At 40.4% G+C, this 14,035-nt stretch overlaps 3 protein-coding genes across 4 annotated transcripts; 2 read left to right on the top strand and 1 right to left on the bottom strand.

Annotated features, from left to right (window-relative positions):
• The first annotated feature begins 150 nt into the window (after positions 1-150).
• Positions 151-1,514, top strand: LOC108032202 (iron-sulfur cluster assembly scaffold protein IscU). Of its 2 annotated transcripts, XM_017106061.3 has the most exons (4): positions 151-367; positions 564-1,007; positions 1,060-1,097; positions 1,292-1,514. In XM_017106061.3, the coding sequence occupies exons 1-2, from the start codon at positions 281-283 to the stop codon at positions 939-941; spliced, it is 465 nt and encodes a 154-aa protein (XP_016961550.1). In that variant the 5' UTR covers positions 151-280; the 3' UTR covers positions 942-1,007; positions 1,060-1,097; positions 1,292-1,514. The 2 variants fall into 2 exon arrangements, with proteins under 2 accessions (XP_016961550.1, XP_016961549.1); XM_017106060.3 differs by having other exon boundaries at positions 564-1,097.
• Positions 1,500-2,424, bottom strand: LOC108032204 (vasotab). The gene is made up of 3 exons (XM_017106062.2): positions 2,270-2,424; positions 1,709-1,906; positions 1,500-1,651 (listed from the first exon to the last, which is right to left on the bottom strand). The coding sequence occupies exons 1-3, from the start codon at positions 2,295-2,297 to the stop codon at positions 1,593-1,595; spliced, it is 285 nt and encodes a 94-aa protein (XP_016961551.1). The 5' UTR covers positions 2,298-2,424; the 3' UTR covers positions 1,500-1,592.
• Positions 2,425-4,766: 2,342 nt separating this feature from the next.
• Positions 4,767-8,013, top strand: LOC108031596 (pneumococcal serine-rich repeat protein). Its single transcript, XM_017105174.3, has 2 exons — positions 4,767-5,501; positions 6,466-8,013. The coding sequence occupies exon 2, from the start codon at positions 7,017-7,019 to the stop codon at positions 7,875-7,877; it is 861 nt and encodes a 286-aa protein (XP_016960663.1). The 5' UTR covers positions 4,767-5,501; positions 6,466-7,016; the 3' UTR covers positions 7,878-8,013.
• Positions 8,014-14,035: the final 6,022 nt, after the last annotated feature.

Below are 14,035 nucleotides of genomic sequence, written 5' to 3'. Positions count from 1 at the left end.
TTTTAATTCAAGTTCCTATTAAGAACATCTTAGTTATAAGCTTATTTAAATATTTCTCTTGGACAACAACTACAATTCATGGAAGTAAAAAATAAATGAAAAATTAACTACCTATCGATAGCGATATTTGTGAGCCTTCCATTTCAACACGGGAACGGTCACACTCGCAAACAGCTGACTTTAACACGCAGTAGTTTGTGTTTTTCCGTTCTCTTGGAATTTCACAACAATTGGTCTATTTATTGATTTGTTTAAGTGACAACCATTAAATCAACTCAAGATGTCCCTGGTGCGAAACTCCTCCCGGCTGCTGCGATCGCAGCTGAAGCGCGTGCAGAGTGTGCCGGTGGCATTATATCACGAAAATGTAAGTTTAGACACCCCCCCGAAATTGGCAACTGCCGCGCGGAAAGTTCTTTCGTAATATCTAGGAGCTGTATAATATAGATAAGAGCCGACTTTGTTGTCGTTTTGATAGACAGCGTTTCAAGCAGCACGCAAAGTGATAAGGACTGTAAAATAATCCCCAGTGACTAACCCACCTTCTGACCCACCACCCACAGGTCGTTGAACACTACGAGAACCCGCGCAACGTGGGCTCGCTGGACAAGAAGGACGTCACCGTGGGCACCGGCCTGGTCGGAGCTCCCGCCTGCGGCGATGTGATGAAGCTGCAGATCAAGGTGGACGAGAACGGCAAGATTGTGGATGCCAAGTTCAAGACCTTCGGCTGCGGATCGGCCATCGCCAGCAGCTCCCTGGCCACCGAGTGGGTCAAGGGAAAGTCCATCGACGAGGCGGGCAAGCTGAAGAACACGGACATCGCCAAGGAGCTGCGCCTGCCGCCCGTCAAGCTGCACTGCTCCATGCTGGCCGAAGATGCCATCAAAGCCGCCCTGGCCGACTACAAGGTCAAGCAGCAGAAGAAGGAGGCCATCTAAGGGGGCGGCACGGAATCTGTGAATGTAGTGGAGCGTATCTCTGAACAACTACTAAAAAAGCTATAAGTAAACTACAATACAATACAATACCATATACTATATAGATACTTGGCATTAGGTCGTAGTATGCGATTATTCGCTAGAGCTCTGTGAGTGGTGAGTCAATTAGTGTGAATACAGTGGCAAGCGGTTAAGATAAACTATTAATGTATTTAGTTTGGAATCATATGTGAAGCTAGTCCGATAATTCACATATATTTGATGTTCCTTCCCAATGACTAGTTTATCTTCACCAATTCCCGCTGCACTTGAATCACTCCAACTGATTAACGCTTTGATTTTTACTGCAGATTGGCCGCGTGACTGCTGATAAGTGCATAGGAGTATAGGATACGACTTTCATTGATACTGACGGATAGCTGGAACTGATCTTGTATGAATGGCATGTCCACGTTTGTATTTTAGGGGGGAATTCTATGCAATCCCATGAGCTAATTAAATTCCTTGTTATGTTGTGCAAAGTATAAGCTTGCTTCGAAAAGAAATAAAACCTTCCCGTTGCAATAAAAAGTACATGAATATTTTATTGCACCATTAGTGAAAGATGTTTAGTTGTAAATACGAATTAAGATTGGACTGCTACACGGGTCTTTAGGAGAGACGAACGCTGACTCCGCCGCCGCACTCGCCCTTGGACTTCTGCTCGAATGCTGAGAAGGGATTAAATCGGATTACATTCTATATGGATTGAATTAGGGATCCCTTACGGTCATCGGCGTGCTGGCAGTTGTAGTTGGACATGACGCACGGGCTGCCGAAGGTGATCAGTCGCTCCTTGCTGCTGTTCTTGGCCTTGGCGCAAACGGGTTCGTAGACTTCACCGCAGTTTCGCTGGCAACTGTTGGCGGCCGGCTTCTTGGTGTCCTTGGCCGGAGTGGCCAGGACGAATGCCAACAGGCACAGAGCTGAATAAAGATGATAATATTAATATGGGAAGACTAATACCAACCACTTTGTACTACTGAAATATATTCAATTAAATTAATCTGCTTAAATTTTATTGAAAAACTACATGCTTTGATTTCTATAAAATGAATTAGAGAATGACATCACCATTTTTGCTTTAAACAATTTAAGACTTGTTGTCTAAAATATAACTAGGTATTTTCTTCCTAGTCTTAAGTAAGATCTGAATTGCTTGTATTTTTTGAAGCAAATTTTTTTGGTGGATCTGTGAAGTAGCTTATCTTTTTTTGTTTTCGATCCCTGAACTAGGTATTCCCTTTTTATTTTTTTACATAGGTGGTAATTCGTAAAGGGGTATTTACCTAGAAAAGCAAACAGAGCGAAACGCATTTTGAATAACAAACAATATTTCCACGAAGTCACAAATAGAATAAAAACTTTCGCGAAAACCGGCTTCGAAACGCGTTAGAAGTGAACTGAATTTTAGACTACGAGATTGATCACCTTATATACGAAGCCGGGCTCATGAACAATAGCACAGCTACAACTACAGATTATTTGTGAGTACCTATGTATAGATGGACAGACAGACGACACATACATGATGGGAACCGTATCTCTCACCTCAACCCACACAATCGCGGATTGATGGGTATTAAAAACAGCCAAGTAAACATAAAGTGCACTTGTTTATACGACTACAGAGCCAGCGGGATAACAATGGCGGGTCAACGAGATGATAATGATGATGCTGGACAGCAATTTGGATAGATAATGGGTTTGATCAGGCTGGATCTGAGCTTGGGCGGGTTTTGAGTGACACGCGTCGCCGGTTGAAAGCGGTTCTCATTACATTTATTTTATTATCCACTTTGCGGGGCACCCCACGGTGACATCCTGAAAAATCTATACTATAACATCATTTTATCCATACCGTCCCTCAATCACGGAGAAACAACTTTCGCACAAAAAATATTATAAAGCTTCCTTGTTTTGAGGTGTACATATATCCAAAGACAAGAATTGACATTATTTTTAAATAATCAATTTTCAAAGGTACTGAAATTGTATAAAAAATATGAAAATGCAACCTGATATTTTTTCTCAGTGCCGAAGATTGTGTAACAGTGATGCAACTGCAACCTATGACAATAAAACAGTAAGGGCGTTTAATTCTATTTGAACGTCAGTAATTAAAATTAAGATATTATGCCAAAAATGGGGAAGTTGACAAACTTTAATTAGATTGATTTCGCGTTTGAATGACTCAATTTTAAATTGGCAAACGTGCCTCTTTAAAGAACGTGATATGTCTGCGAATAATATTTGTTTTTATTTCACATTTTCCTAATGGTTCGTTACTTGTAATTACTAATTGCTCGTCTTTATTGCAATTGACATTAAATAAGATAATAAGAGCCTTAAAAAACAACAAGTTGCCCGGCTTTCACTTTTATTCTAAGAATACAAATAAAATTTGTTTTTCATTGGATTATATTATTGTCAAAACAGAAGTACCCTACCTTTTTATCGAATTATATCTTTACCTACATAAAACCCATTTAGAGGTAATGGATTTCCAAAAGGTACGACCCGGCAACTGACATTTTATTATTATTTTCAAATTAAGCGCCCTTTTCGATTTTTCAAAACAGCAGATGTGACAACTCTGGTAGCTAACTCAGGTAGCAACTCAGTTTATACCAGGTAGCGGGAATAAATTATTATAAAAGTTCGTTTGTCGCCTGTTGAAATGACATGAAATGTATAGAACTTTAAGTTGCTATAAAACAACGATGGATCATTCGATTGACATGAATTTATTTTATTCATTTATTCATTTTATTCGAAAGATAATCTTGTGGCATTACATTTTATATATGATTTCTGGCATATGACCGTCACGGCTGGCTCGGATGTATTCCAATCTGGACGTCCAATTTTCGATGACTTTTCCCCAACATTTGCGGCCGTATATCGGCAATAACACGGCGAATGTTTTCTTCCCAATGGTCAAGCGTTTGTGGCTTATCCGCATAGACCAATGACTATACATAGCCCCACAGAAAGTAGTCTAGCGGGGTTAAGTCACAAGATCTTGGAGGCCAATTTACTGGTCCAAAACGTGAAATTAGGCGGTCACCAAAAGTGTCTTTCAATAAGTCGATTTTGGCACGAGCTGTGTGACATTTGGCGCCGTCTTGTTGGAACCAGAGCTCCTGGACATCATGGCTGTTCAATTCAGGAATGAAAAAGTTAGTAATCATGGCTGTATAGCGATCACCATTGACTGCAATGTTCTGGCCATCATCGTTTTTGAAGAAGTACGGCCCAATGATTCCACCAGCCCATAAAGCGCATTTCTCAACAGCGCCATCGGGCGGTGAGGCTAAGTACTTATCGGACTGCCAGATCGATAATATTTATATATCGATATATACCTCGGTTCCAGGTCTGTGTTGTCAACTAAGCTGCTTCCCCACTAGATCTAGCGGTTTTAATTTAGGAAATGTGGGATTAGCGGCTAGTGGGAGTCATTGCAATTTACAATCAGACTGTTGAGGGTCTTTATACATCTTTCAAAGTTTGTTATTTAAATTAAAATAACCTAAGAAAATTGCCAATTCCATTTACATCTATAATAAATGTCTAAAATTTTAAGTACAGTTTTTCTACAGAAGCACAATTCAGAAACTCAAGCCACAATAATATAACTCTCCAGCCCTTTCTAGCTACAGCCATATTTATAGCTATTTCTAGCTACTTTCACAGTCATATTTAGCTTGTTTAAACCCCGATGAACTGGTAACACTGAACCCCGCCGTATTTAAGCCCGCGCACTCGTGCGTATGTGTGAGTCATGGTGGAAAATTCGAGAGAAGCGTACCGATGCGCAAAGAGCAAGAATAAGCGAAGAAGATAAAGATATCGATTAAAATTTCTGCTACAAAAATAAATATATATGTAACGCATATTGTAAATGTCCTAAGTTAAGTGATATAAATCAAATATTTGTGTAACGTTTAATATTTTAATACGCGTCGGAGTACAACGAGTGAGGCTACAGAAAGGCACACGAAAACGGAGTACTTGGCGAGCGAAGTAACGGATAAATGCAAATTCGAAATAAACGCTGCGCAATAGACGGTGGTGTACATAAGAGTTTAACTAAATCCGAATCAGAATCAGTTGAAAGTGTGATTTTTTTGAGCCTTCGTCTGTAAGTGAAGAGAAAGCTTTAAGCGGAATTACATCTATATATATAAATATATAAATACGAAGCCAGCCCGTCGCCATTTTGAAAGTGATTTTACAATACACACACACACTCACATATATACACAGCTGCGAACACATACACACATAACAAAAAGCCCATCTAGAGTCCGAAAAACCAGCAAAACGCAAACTAAATCAAATTTCCGCAACATTTTAAAGTGAATCAGCTAAATCAAGGCAACTTTTAACCCAAACTCAACCCATTTTGTAAATAACGCTTGTCGAAAAATCGGAATCTGTATAACGAAGTGGCTGAGAAAACTGCGACACACAAACGCACACACTCGTCGGTGTGAGAAGGTCTACGGCAAAAAAGTAAGTCGCAATTGTGTTGGTTATCGCCGAGTGTGTGTGTATGCACGTATGTATGTATGCGTGCGTATGTGTTGATTCATTAATTCAGGTATTCTCGCAAAAAATACATATGTACACACATACGTATGTATATGGCTTTCGACCCTCTGACGTCCACTGTTTACGAGCAGAGCCAAACAAACACCTTTTGTTGACGTAAATAGCACAAATGTACTGCTCACAGACACACACTCGGTCGCGATAATGCAGCCGTTACGTAGTTAGCACTATGTTACAGGTTGTTGCTACCTGGAAATCGAATCGTTACATGTCTTATTTCCCTTTTCGGCTCTCCCCGTTTCTTATTATACACACAAAGGCGGTCAGCATAATAGAACCACTTTGTATAACCCATGTAATGCCGCTCAAGGGGTTTGAGGTAAAATAGGTAGCTGTGTGTGTGTTCGGCGGTATATATGTTCCGTTCGATACGTTTTTAACCCTCTTAATAACCTAACCCTCTTCTCAATTAGAAGACTCATTTTAAAGTTAGAATTCAAGAAACAAGGGTACAATTCTTCAATTGTTTTTCAATTTGATTTTCAATTTATTTTAAACTTTTCTTTTTAAACATCTTTGTTTTTTAATTTGTTTTTCCATTTCTTCAATTTTTCTTTAACATCATTGCATAGTCTTAAAATAGCAGCCATCATTTTATCTTTGCAAATAAATGTACTTTTCGTCAAGTCAGTTTAAAATTGTACAGAAAATGGGAGAATCATTTAAAACTGAGCATCTGAACAAATAAGGTTCCTAACCTAATGGAATTCTTAGAATTCTATCTACCTTGTAATAAGTTTTTACAAGTTCAAAGACCCTTCTATCAAATGATTTTATGTTGACTCCATTTCCATACACTTTCCAATGAATCCCATCATTTGCTCAATGGTATCCTTTGCTCTTCTCCATTTCTCCCCAAAAACAGGATCAGCACGGCTTGGAATGCTAGAGCAGCAGTTGAATCAGCGGAGGACAGAGAAGAGTTTGCGAAATTATAGCTAAGGATAGCTTAACCAGAGTAAAGAGATAATTCAACAGACTGATAAACAATACATAACGTTACAAGTAAAACTAAATAAAGTAAAGTAAACAGCAGCTGTACATAAACATAAAGGCGAGTCCCAGAATCAGTAACGTAATCAGAATCAGAAGCAGGAGGTGTGGAACAGCAGCTACGTGCTCGGCCGCCCGTCGCCCTTTTCGTTTTTATTTTGGAATCTTTGAACTTCGGAGGAGGGCATCTCATCTTCGGCGATTATCAGCAACCAAAGAAAACAGAGCGGCGCAGCTAGATCAACATCTCGATAGCAGCAGAAGGAGTTTGGTTTCGATTTATAAAGAATTGATTTAAGTGCGTGTGATATTTAACGTTAAGCATTAATTTAGCGAAATAACCAAAAACAAAAAAGGCAAAACAGCAGAAATTTTAATAGGAGGAGAGATTGAGAGAAGAGATCGGAAAGCGACGAAATTACTATGACATACTCGCACAATAGCGTTAGGAACAACATCAGAATGACAACCGCATCGGCCACCAAGTCCATACGATTAAAAAAGGGAGCCTCATCATCAGCGAGCTCCGCATCCAACTCATCCACCCCCTCGCCCACATCCGCACCCGTCTCCCCCACATCCGTGTCCGCATCCGCACCAGCAACGCCCTTGGTAACTGCACATTCCAACAGTATTGCCAGCAGTACAAACAACGCCCACTTCCTGAGCACCTCGCCCACGAGCCTGGGCCTGGGTCTATCCTCCCTGGCCACGCCCCCCAACCAGAGGCTGCGCCAAATCCAGTCCCAATCCCAGTCGACCGGATCCAAGAGCAAGCAGCAGCGCCAGTCGCCGCCGCAGCAGCAGCAGGGATCCACTGGAGGCGGTGGAGGCTTCTTCTTTGCCAACAACAATCGGCGGAACGGAGGAGGTCGTTCGCCACCGGGAGCGATGCAGGTGCGCCAGTCACCGGCCACCATTTTGGGTGGAGGCTTCTCGCCGGGAATCGGAGGCATCGGAGGATCGGCTCGCAAGCAGAGAAAGAGTCCCCCGTTGGGCGGAAAGATTTCGCCCCAGCAGCAGATGCAGCAGCAGCAGCACCCACTCATACCCACCGCACTGACGCATTTCGCGGGCAGCAAGTGCTTCGATGCACCAGCTCCAACGGCGCTGCCCAAGCCGCCCCAGCACTGGACGCTGTCCAGGTCGGAGGGGAAGCTCCCCATGACGATGCCGTCGATGCCCAAGTTCCCGGTGCCGATGCAGACGGGCCGCTCGAAGCGGAACCTCCTCGATGACTTCGACACGCACAACCTGAAGCTGCTGCTCAACGTGCAGTCGTAACCCCTCTGGTGCTGGAGGATCAGTGTCTGCAGCAGCGACGCAGAAGCAGGAACAGGATCTGGAGCAGGATCCGGATCTGGAGCTGGATCCGAAGATGGATCTGGAGGATCGACTTGAATGGCTTGAACACCCGGTGGACCCCGAACCCGTCAATGAGTTGCAAAAAAATCGAAATGAACATAAAACAAACAAAAAAAAAATTAAACAAAAAGATAAAACAAAAAATGCAAAATGAAAAAACCTTTACAAAAAAAAGCGAAAACATTTCAACTGGAAAATTGAACTTTTTTAAACAAAAACAAAAAAAACAAGAGTAATGTTTGTGATCTCAAGTGTGTATCATGAAACAATAAAACAAATTTGAGAAGCTATAGAGAGAAGAGCGAGAAACTGTTTCAAGGAAAGCGGAAAGTAAACAAAATACAACACACAAACAACTGTCCTCACACAGCCGACCGATGAAAGAACATCAACAGCAACAACGACAAAGAGAACAAATAAACACACAGCAAAAAAGATGCAAAATTCCCCGCTATATAGCTTTAGATCAGCCCCCACCCACTGTCAACTTCAATGCGCAAACTTTTTAGAGAAGGCCCAATCGACAAGCTGCAACCAGTACAACAACCCATGGAAGCCAGGCTAAGATACACGAAGAACCAAATGGGACGAAGAGGACTAGTCGAGATGGAATTCGTCGAGCAGAGGAAGCAGAACTTTATATGTCTAACAACGGATACTTCACAACTGAACATTGTTTTAAACGTGATACGCAAATAGACTTGAAAATTAATTAATAAGTAAAATTATAAATATAATAATATTTATGAGTAATTCAAAAAAATGGACGCTAGAAGCGCAACATAACGTACAGTTTATGTTTATCCCCCGAAAAGCGGACAAAATGTGCAACGTACCTTAAATGTTGATAGAGATGATGAAATGCGGAGGGCAGCAGAAGCAAACAGAGTATATTCAAGAGACACGATAATAGATAATACCTAAACGCTAATATAATAATGATACAACAACTACTATAAATCGTATACCCACCAAATCACAAAGACTAATTCAAACAAAAACTCAACGACAACAACTCAACGCAGCCGCCGCAGCAGAGCAGCAGCAGAGCCGCAGCGCAAAATGCATTCAACTTGCCTGGAAACAAAACGAAATAACGTCTATAACAACTCTCCTCTACCTTAAGATATATTGATCCACTATTGTATTGTAATTTTGACCTACCTAGATACTTCCATTACTTTTAGTTTTGCGTCGCGCGAGAGAAGCAATTGCCCAAAAATACTGAGCTACATATGCGAACATGTAACATGTGTAATTATTCTTAATCTGTAATTGCGAAAAGGCTTTAAAAAATTCTAATTTAAACATTCTTGAATTGTACATAGAAGGGAACAACGCTAAAATGTTCAAATAAAATTTTCTAAAAACGATAAATCGACAAACGATAAACAATAAGAATAAGAATAAGATCGATCAGCACTTGTAAATGCGGTAGCGCGCAATCGGCGCAAGCAAGATTTTATTTATTCCAAAATATGTTTGATCTTGCGCCAAGCGGAAACAATTGTGAAAACAACTAAAAAACTGTATGAGTTGCAATCCCCAAAGCCAAGGCTTTACGAGAGAGGAAAAGATATAGAAGTCGCGAGATGAGGATGAAGAAATGAAACTACTTTATGTAAACTATTCGTTGATGCTCAATACTGAAACACTTGAACCCAGTACCTTATTTTCATTATTAGCATTACTTATTAATTGTTAATATTAATATGTATGTAAATTATTTAAGCAAAAACCCAGCCCCCAGCCTCCCACACCTCCCGATCCCCCGAAAACCGAACCAATCCAAAGTTATTTGTATTTTGCGCAGGAAGAGGCAGCAGCGAGCGTGAGTTTTGTTATGTGTTTTGCCAAGTGAATTGGCCCGAAGTGATAAGCCAAAAACAAAAGGAACCCCAAAACGTAATTGATAGTTGAATCCCCCAGAAATAAGAACACACTTGAGTTTTGTTTACGCATATTGTTTAATTTCCTGAAACAGCTAAATTATGATGAAGAGAGAGAGAGAGAGAGAGAGAGAGATGAAACTATAACAAAACACTCGATGATAGTTTTAAAATGTTGAAAAGCCAAAAAAGTCAAGTACTGTTTAGGTTTACTGAGCAAGTTGTCATATATTGGTAGCTTTAAAGCTTGTATCTTCAAGTTACACTACAAGTACACCCCATACATACACCCACTACTTAGAGTATTGAACTGAGCGAGGGTCACTCGAGCAGTGCTCGGGATGCCCCGGCTCGCCCCATTTCCCCCCGCCCCATACGAAAATACACGCCCCACAGAAGAACTCTAAACTTGTCGCGCAGAATTTTGCATTTTTTTTAAGTGTAAGCTAAACGTTTGTTACTTACTGGACGTACATTTGGGCCGGGAACACGGCCTAGATTTCATTGAAGCAGGAAAGATACAAAAGCTATTTGTAAAGAAGTTAATCAAAAAGAAAACCACTTAAAACAGACCAAAACAGGGTCGAAATCCGCCTGCTCTGCCTTGGCCCGTGGGCACAAGCGTTCCGGCCCGCCGACTTTTTCAACACCAATCAGTACAAATTAATTTCCATTTCAAAGTTCGGAGCCCGCAGCAAGATCGCGGCGCTCTCCGTGCGAGTCCAAGGCGCTTGTGCCCCCATCCAAGGCAACTGCGGATCTGTCGGCCCCCGAGAAGAAATTAAATTCATTTTTTATTTACATTTAAACTTAAAGCGTAACGACGACGATTCGACCAAGTTCGAATATTACTTTTAACCTCTTTTATTTAAGCCGAAAACAAGATTCGTCGTTCTAAAAACAATGAAAAAGCAAGCAACCAAGCACTATGTATTTTTTTAATTTCTCCATTGATCTAATTTACAATTTAATTTGCAATTTTTTGTGATACTTTGCTATATTTTTAAACCTGGTATATATACAAATTAAAAACAAATACAACTGAAGAGAAAATGTTTAATTAGTTACCCACACAATTACCTTAAACGGACCACACAAGATGAAGGCGAACTTGAAGAGCACACTCGCCGTTCAAGATTGTAATTATAGAAACGATTGTGAATAGAAATCTGAGAAAAATTGTCAAGCAATATTGGAATTGTGTAAGATCCAAGTCAACTTTTATAATTTGAAAAAAAATCGAAAGAAAACCCCACAAAACCAACCAACAAGAAATCCATAGAAAAAACAATAAACAATTGTACACGGCTTTCGTAAAGTAATTTATTAAAGCTTTGTATAATTAACAAAAAAAAAAACAACCAAAATTTGTGTTTTTATTTGCGTTATCACGTACCGTTTTTCGTTGGCAATTTTATTTTCAGAGCTAATCGGCAAATCCCCCCTAGATTATGAGCCCCTCCACATTCCAGAAGAGGCGAACAACATGTGCGCCGAAAAATTCCACTACCGAGGTTCTCACATGTTTTAGTTTGCGGCACGATTTCTAAGCGAGAAACGAAAACAGAACCAGAAACAAAAAATATAAAACTAAAAGCGCTGAACTAGGCGATCGAAACAAAGGCAATGTGCATACACCATGTGTGCATATAAATATATAAAAATGCAGCTGCATTTCACAGACACCCAGATATATAGCGACATGCGAATAAAAACGAAACGATAAGCAACTTTACAGAACCCAAGGGGTGACATGCCCCGAAGGGCACACACAACTCTTTCCAATTCCGTTTCAATGTGAATAACTATCCTGATTGTTCCTATGTTAGTTCTGCATAGGTGCCTAAATACTTGTGTAACAATGTCGGATTGGCAGATCCATAGACACCTAAGCGATAAGTGCGAATTGTCATTGTGAGTTGAGGAAATTTATATACGACACATTTATGCATTTTGTAGATTCTTACACAAGCAGTCAGCATGATAACGATAAATGTTTAAAGGTTTTACTACACCACTTCACAAAATAGATACATGAATGTATAAGCAGAATATATATATTGATATGAGACCAATAAGATCATTCCAAGAGAGCTCAGCGAGCACCGAAGTCAAGTTGAAACTTAGAAAACCCCCAATGGCCTGACGATCAAACAATCAGTGTGTAAACCCCCTCCCCAAAAAGAGGTCGTAAAATCCCAAATCCCATTCCCACCCCATCCATTCCCCAAATCCCCCCTAAGAAGTGAACAAAGAGATAAAACATTTTCAATGGTATCGCCTGAGAGACTTGGATGCACTCGAACCTCGCCAGCTCGAAAATCCAAGTCCATATAAAATATGATTATTTTTCAGAACCGCTCTTACTTGACATAATAGTATAATAATACAATTGTTGGGGAACTTCAAAACAAACTATTTCAAGTCCAAAGCTGTTTAGTTAGGCAAAAGCTTCCAAATTAAAATTTTCGATTAGGAAAAAATGAGTCAAGGCAACCAAATTTAAGTTTGGTGTGTCAACAGCGATACGTAATGAATTTCCATTACTTGGCAAATTAGTTTAAAAGTGTTGATAGCGCAAGCATTTGGAAACTCATTTGTGGAAATTACCTTTAGCTGCAAATGAAGAAATGGGGTAAGAGATCGGTTTTAAAAAAGGTTGGACTTTTGGATATTTCGAGCTGGGACAGAAGGAGTTGGCGACTGTGGTGCGATGGAACCGCCAAAAAGTGTGGATCCCAGAAGGAGGACAGTGGAGAGAGCGGCTTGGATCAGTTTAGCGCCGAGGTAAGTGGGCAAAACACGAACATGACTCACCGGCGGTCTAAACTAGTATTATCTAGGTGGATTTCTCTGGAGGTTGCTCGAAGAAAAAACAGACGCCGAACTGCGAGTGGCGAACGTGCCTCGAATCACCTCATCTCGCACCTCCCTCCCTACAGAGAGACAAATACCTTGTAACTTCACGTCAGCATTTGAATCAGTCTGCTGAAAGTGTATTTGTAATTTGTACGATTTTTGGTACACTGCTCCCAACACGCTTCGATAAACCCCCGAGCAATTTGATGGTTACATGAATCATCCAGCCTATTGTTTACTATTTTTGTTTCTCTGTATTTGACGTTTCTGTTTTTTACCTCGCCTCTTTGGGATTTCTTTATAAGCGATGTCGCAAAAGAAAACTGGATTTACAGACAGCACACAGAGTTGGCAATGGGCTTCGGTTTTGAATTCGGTGTCGTTGTTTACCGCTTCGCTACCCCCCAAGTACATATGTACCTAACGAGTGCATATATACGTGCACTCGTACCGCCGATCGAACTGAAAAAAGCCAAAGAATACAAGACAATAACTGTATGGGTTGTCCATATTGAGCACTGAAAGCGTTTTCCCCTGTTGATTTCGGTTTATGCTGAGACCCGCACTCTTCGGTTTTTTCGTTATGTTTTCAATGATTTCAGGCCACCCCCGAGCAATACATACAGATGTATATACGCTTCTATATACATACCACTGCGGATGGCCATCCACATAGTAACGAAGCGTACAGAGATGTACTATAAATATCTGGAAAGATGGAAATTTATGACTAAAAGTCATGGACATGATAGTAAAATATTCCTTTAAAGGTGTCACTGATGACAAATGAAATGTCATCTGTGAAAAAAATATTCTTTGCTGTTTGAATTTCTTGCCAATAAAAATACTCCTGGCTAAAAAGTATAATTAAATACATTTTGGTATGTTTCTTTTTAATACATCATCTCATAATCAGATCAGATGCAATCGTCATCACCTTTTTTTACCTCGACAAGAGCTGTTTGCTTTTAGTACCCCTAAAAGGCATGGGTGTCTGTGTGTCTGTACTCGAACTTAAGGCAAATCAAAAGCGTAAACAATTTTGTTTTTATTTCGCTTTCTGCTGCTACTCTTTTATTTTTATGGCGCTCTGCTTAAGCTAATTGCGAACGATAAATGGCGACGGCGATAGTGGATTTCACAGGGGTCGAGTGGAAAAGGGGCCTTTCGCCTCTCTCACGTCCGTTTAAATTTGCGATTGCGAGAATTTCTCATTGTTTAAAGCTCAACAAAAAAACTGGGGAAAAAACATCTATAAATCATCTGAAAACGTGACTTTATGGAAACGTTAGGTACCCCTTGTCTGTCGTTTAAACATAATGTGCTCAA

This window comes from Drosophila biarmipes, chromosome 3R, assembly GCF_025231255.1.
Source record: "Drosophila biarmipes strain raj3 chromosome 3R, RU_DBia_V1.1, whole genome shotgun sequence".
Taxonomy (NCBI): Eukaryota; Metazoa; Arthropoda; class Insecta; order Diptera; family Drosophilidae; genus Drosophila; species Drosophila biarmipes.
This window is presented reverse-complemented; position numbering and strand designations above follow the sequence as displayed.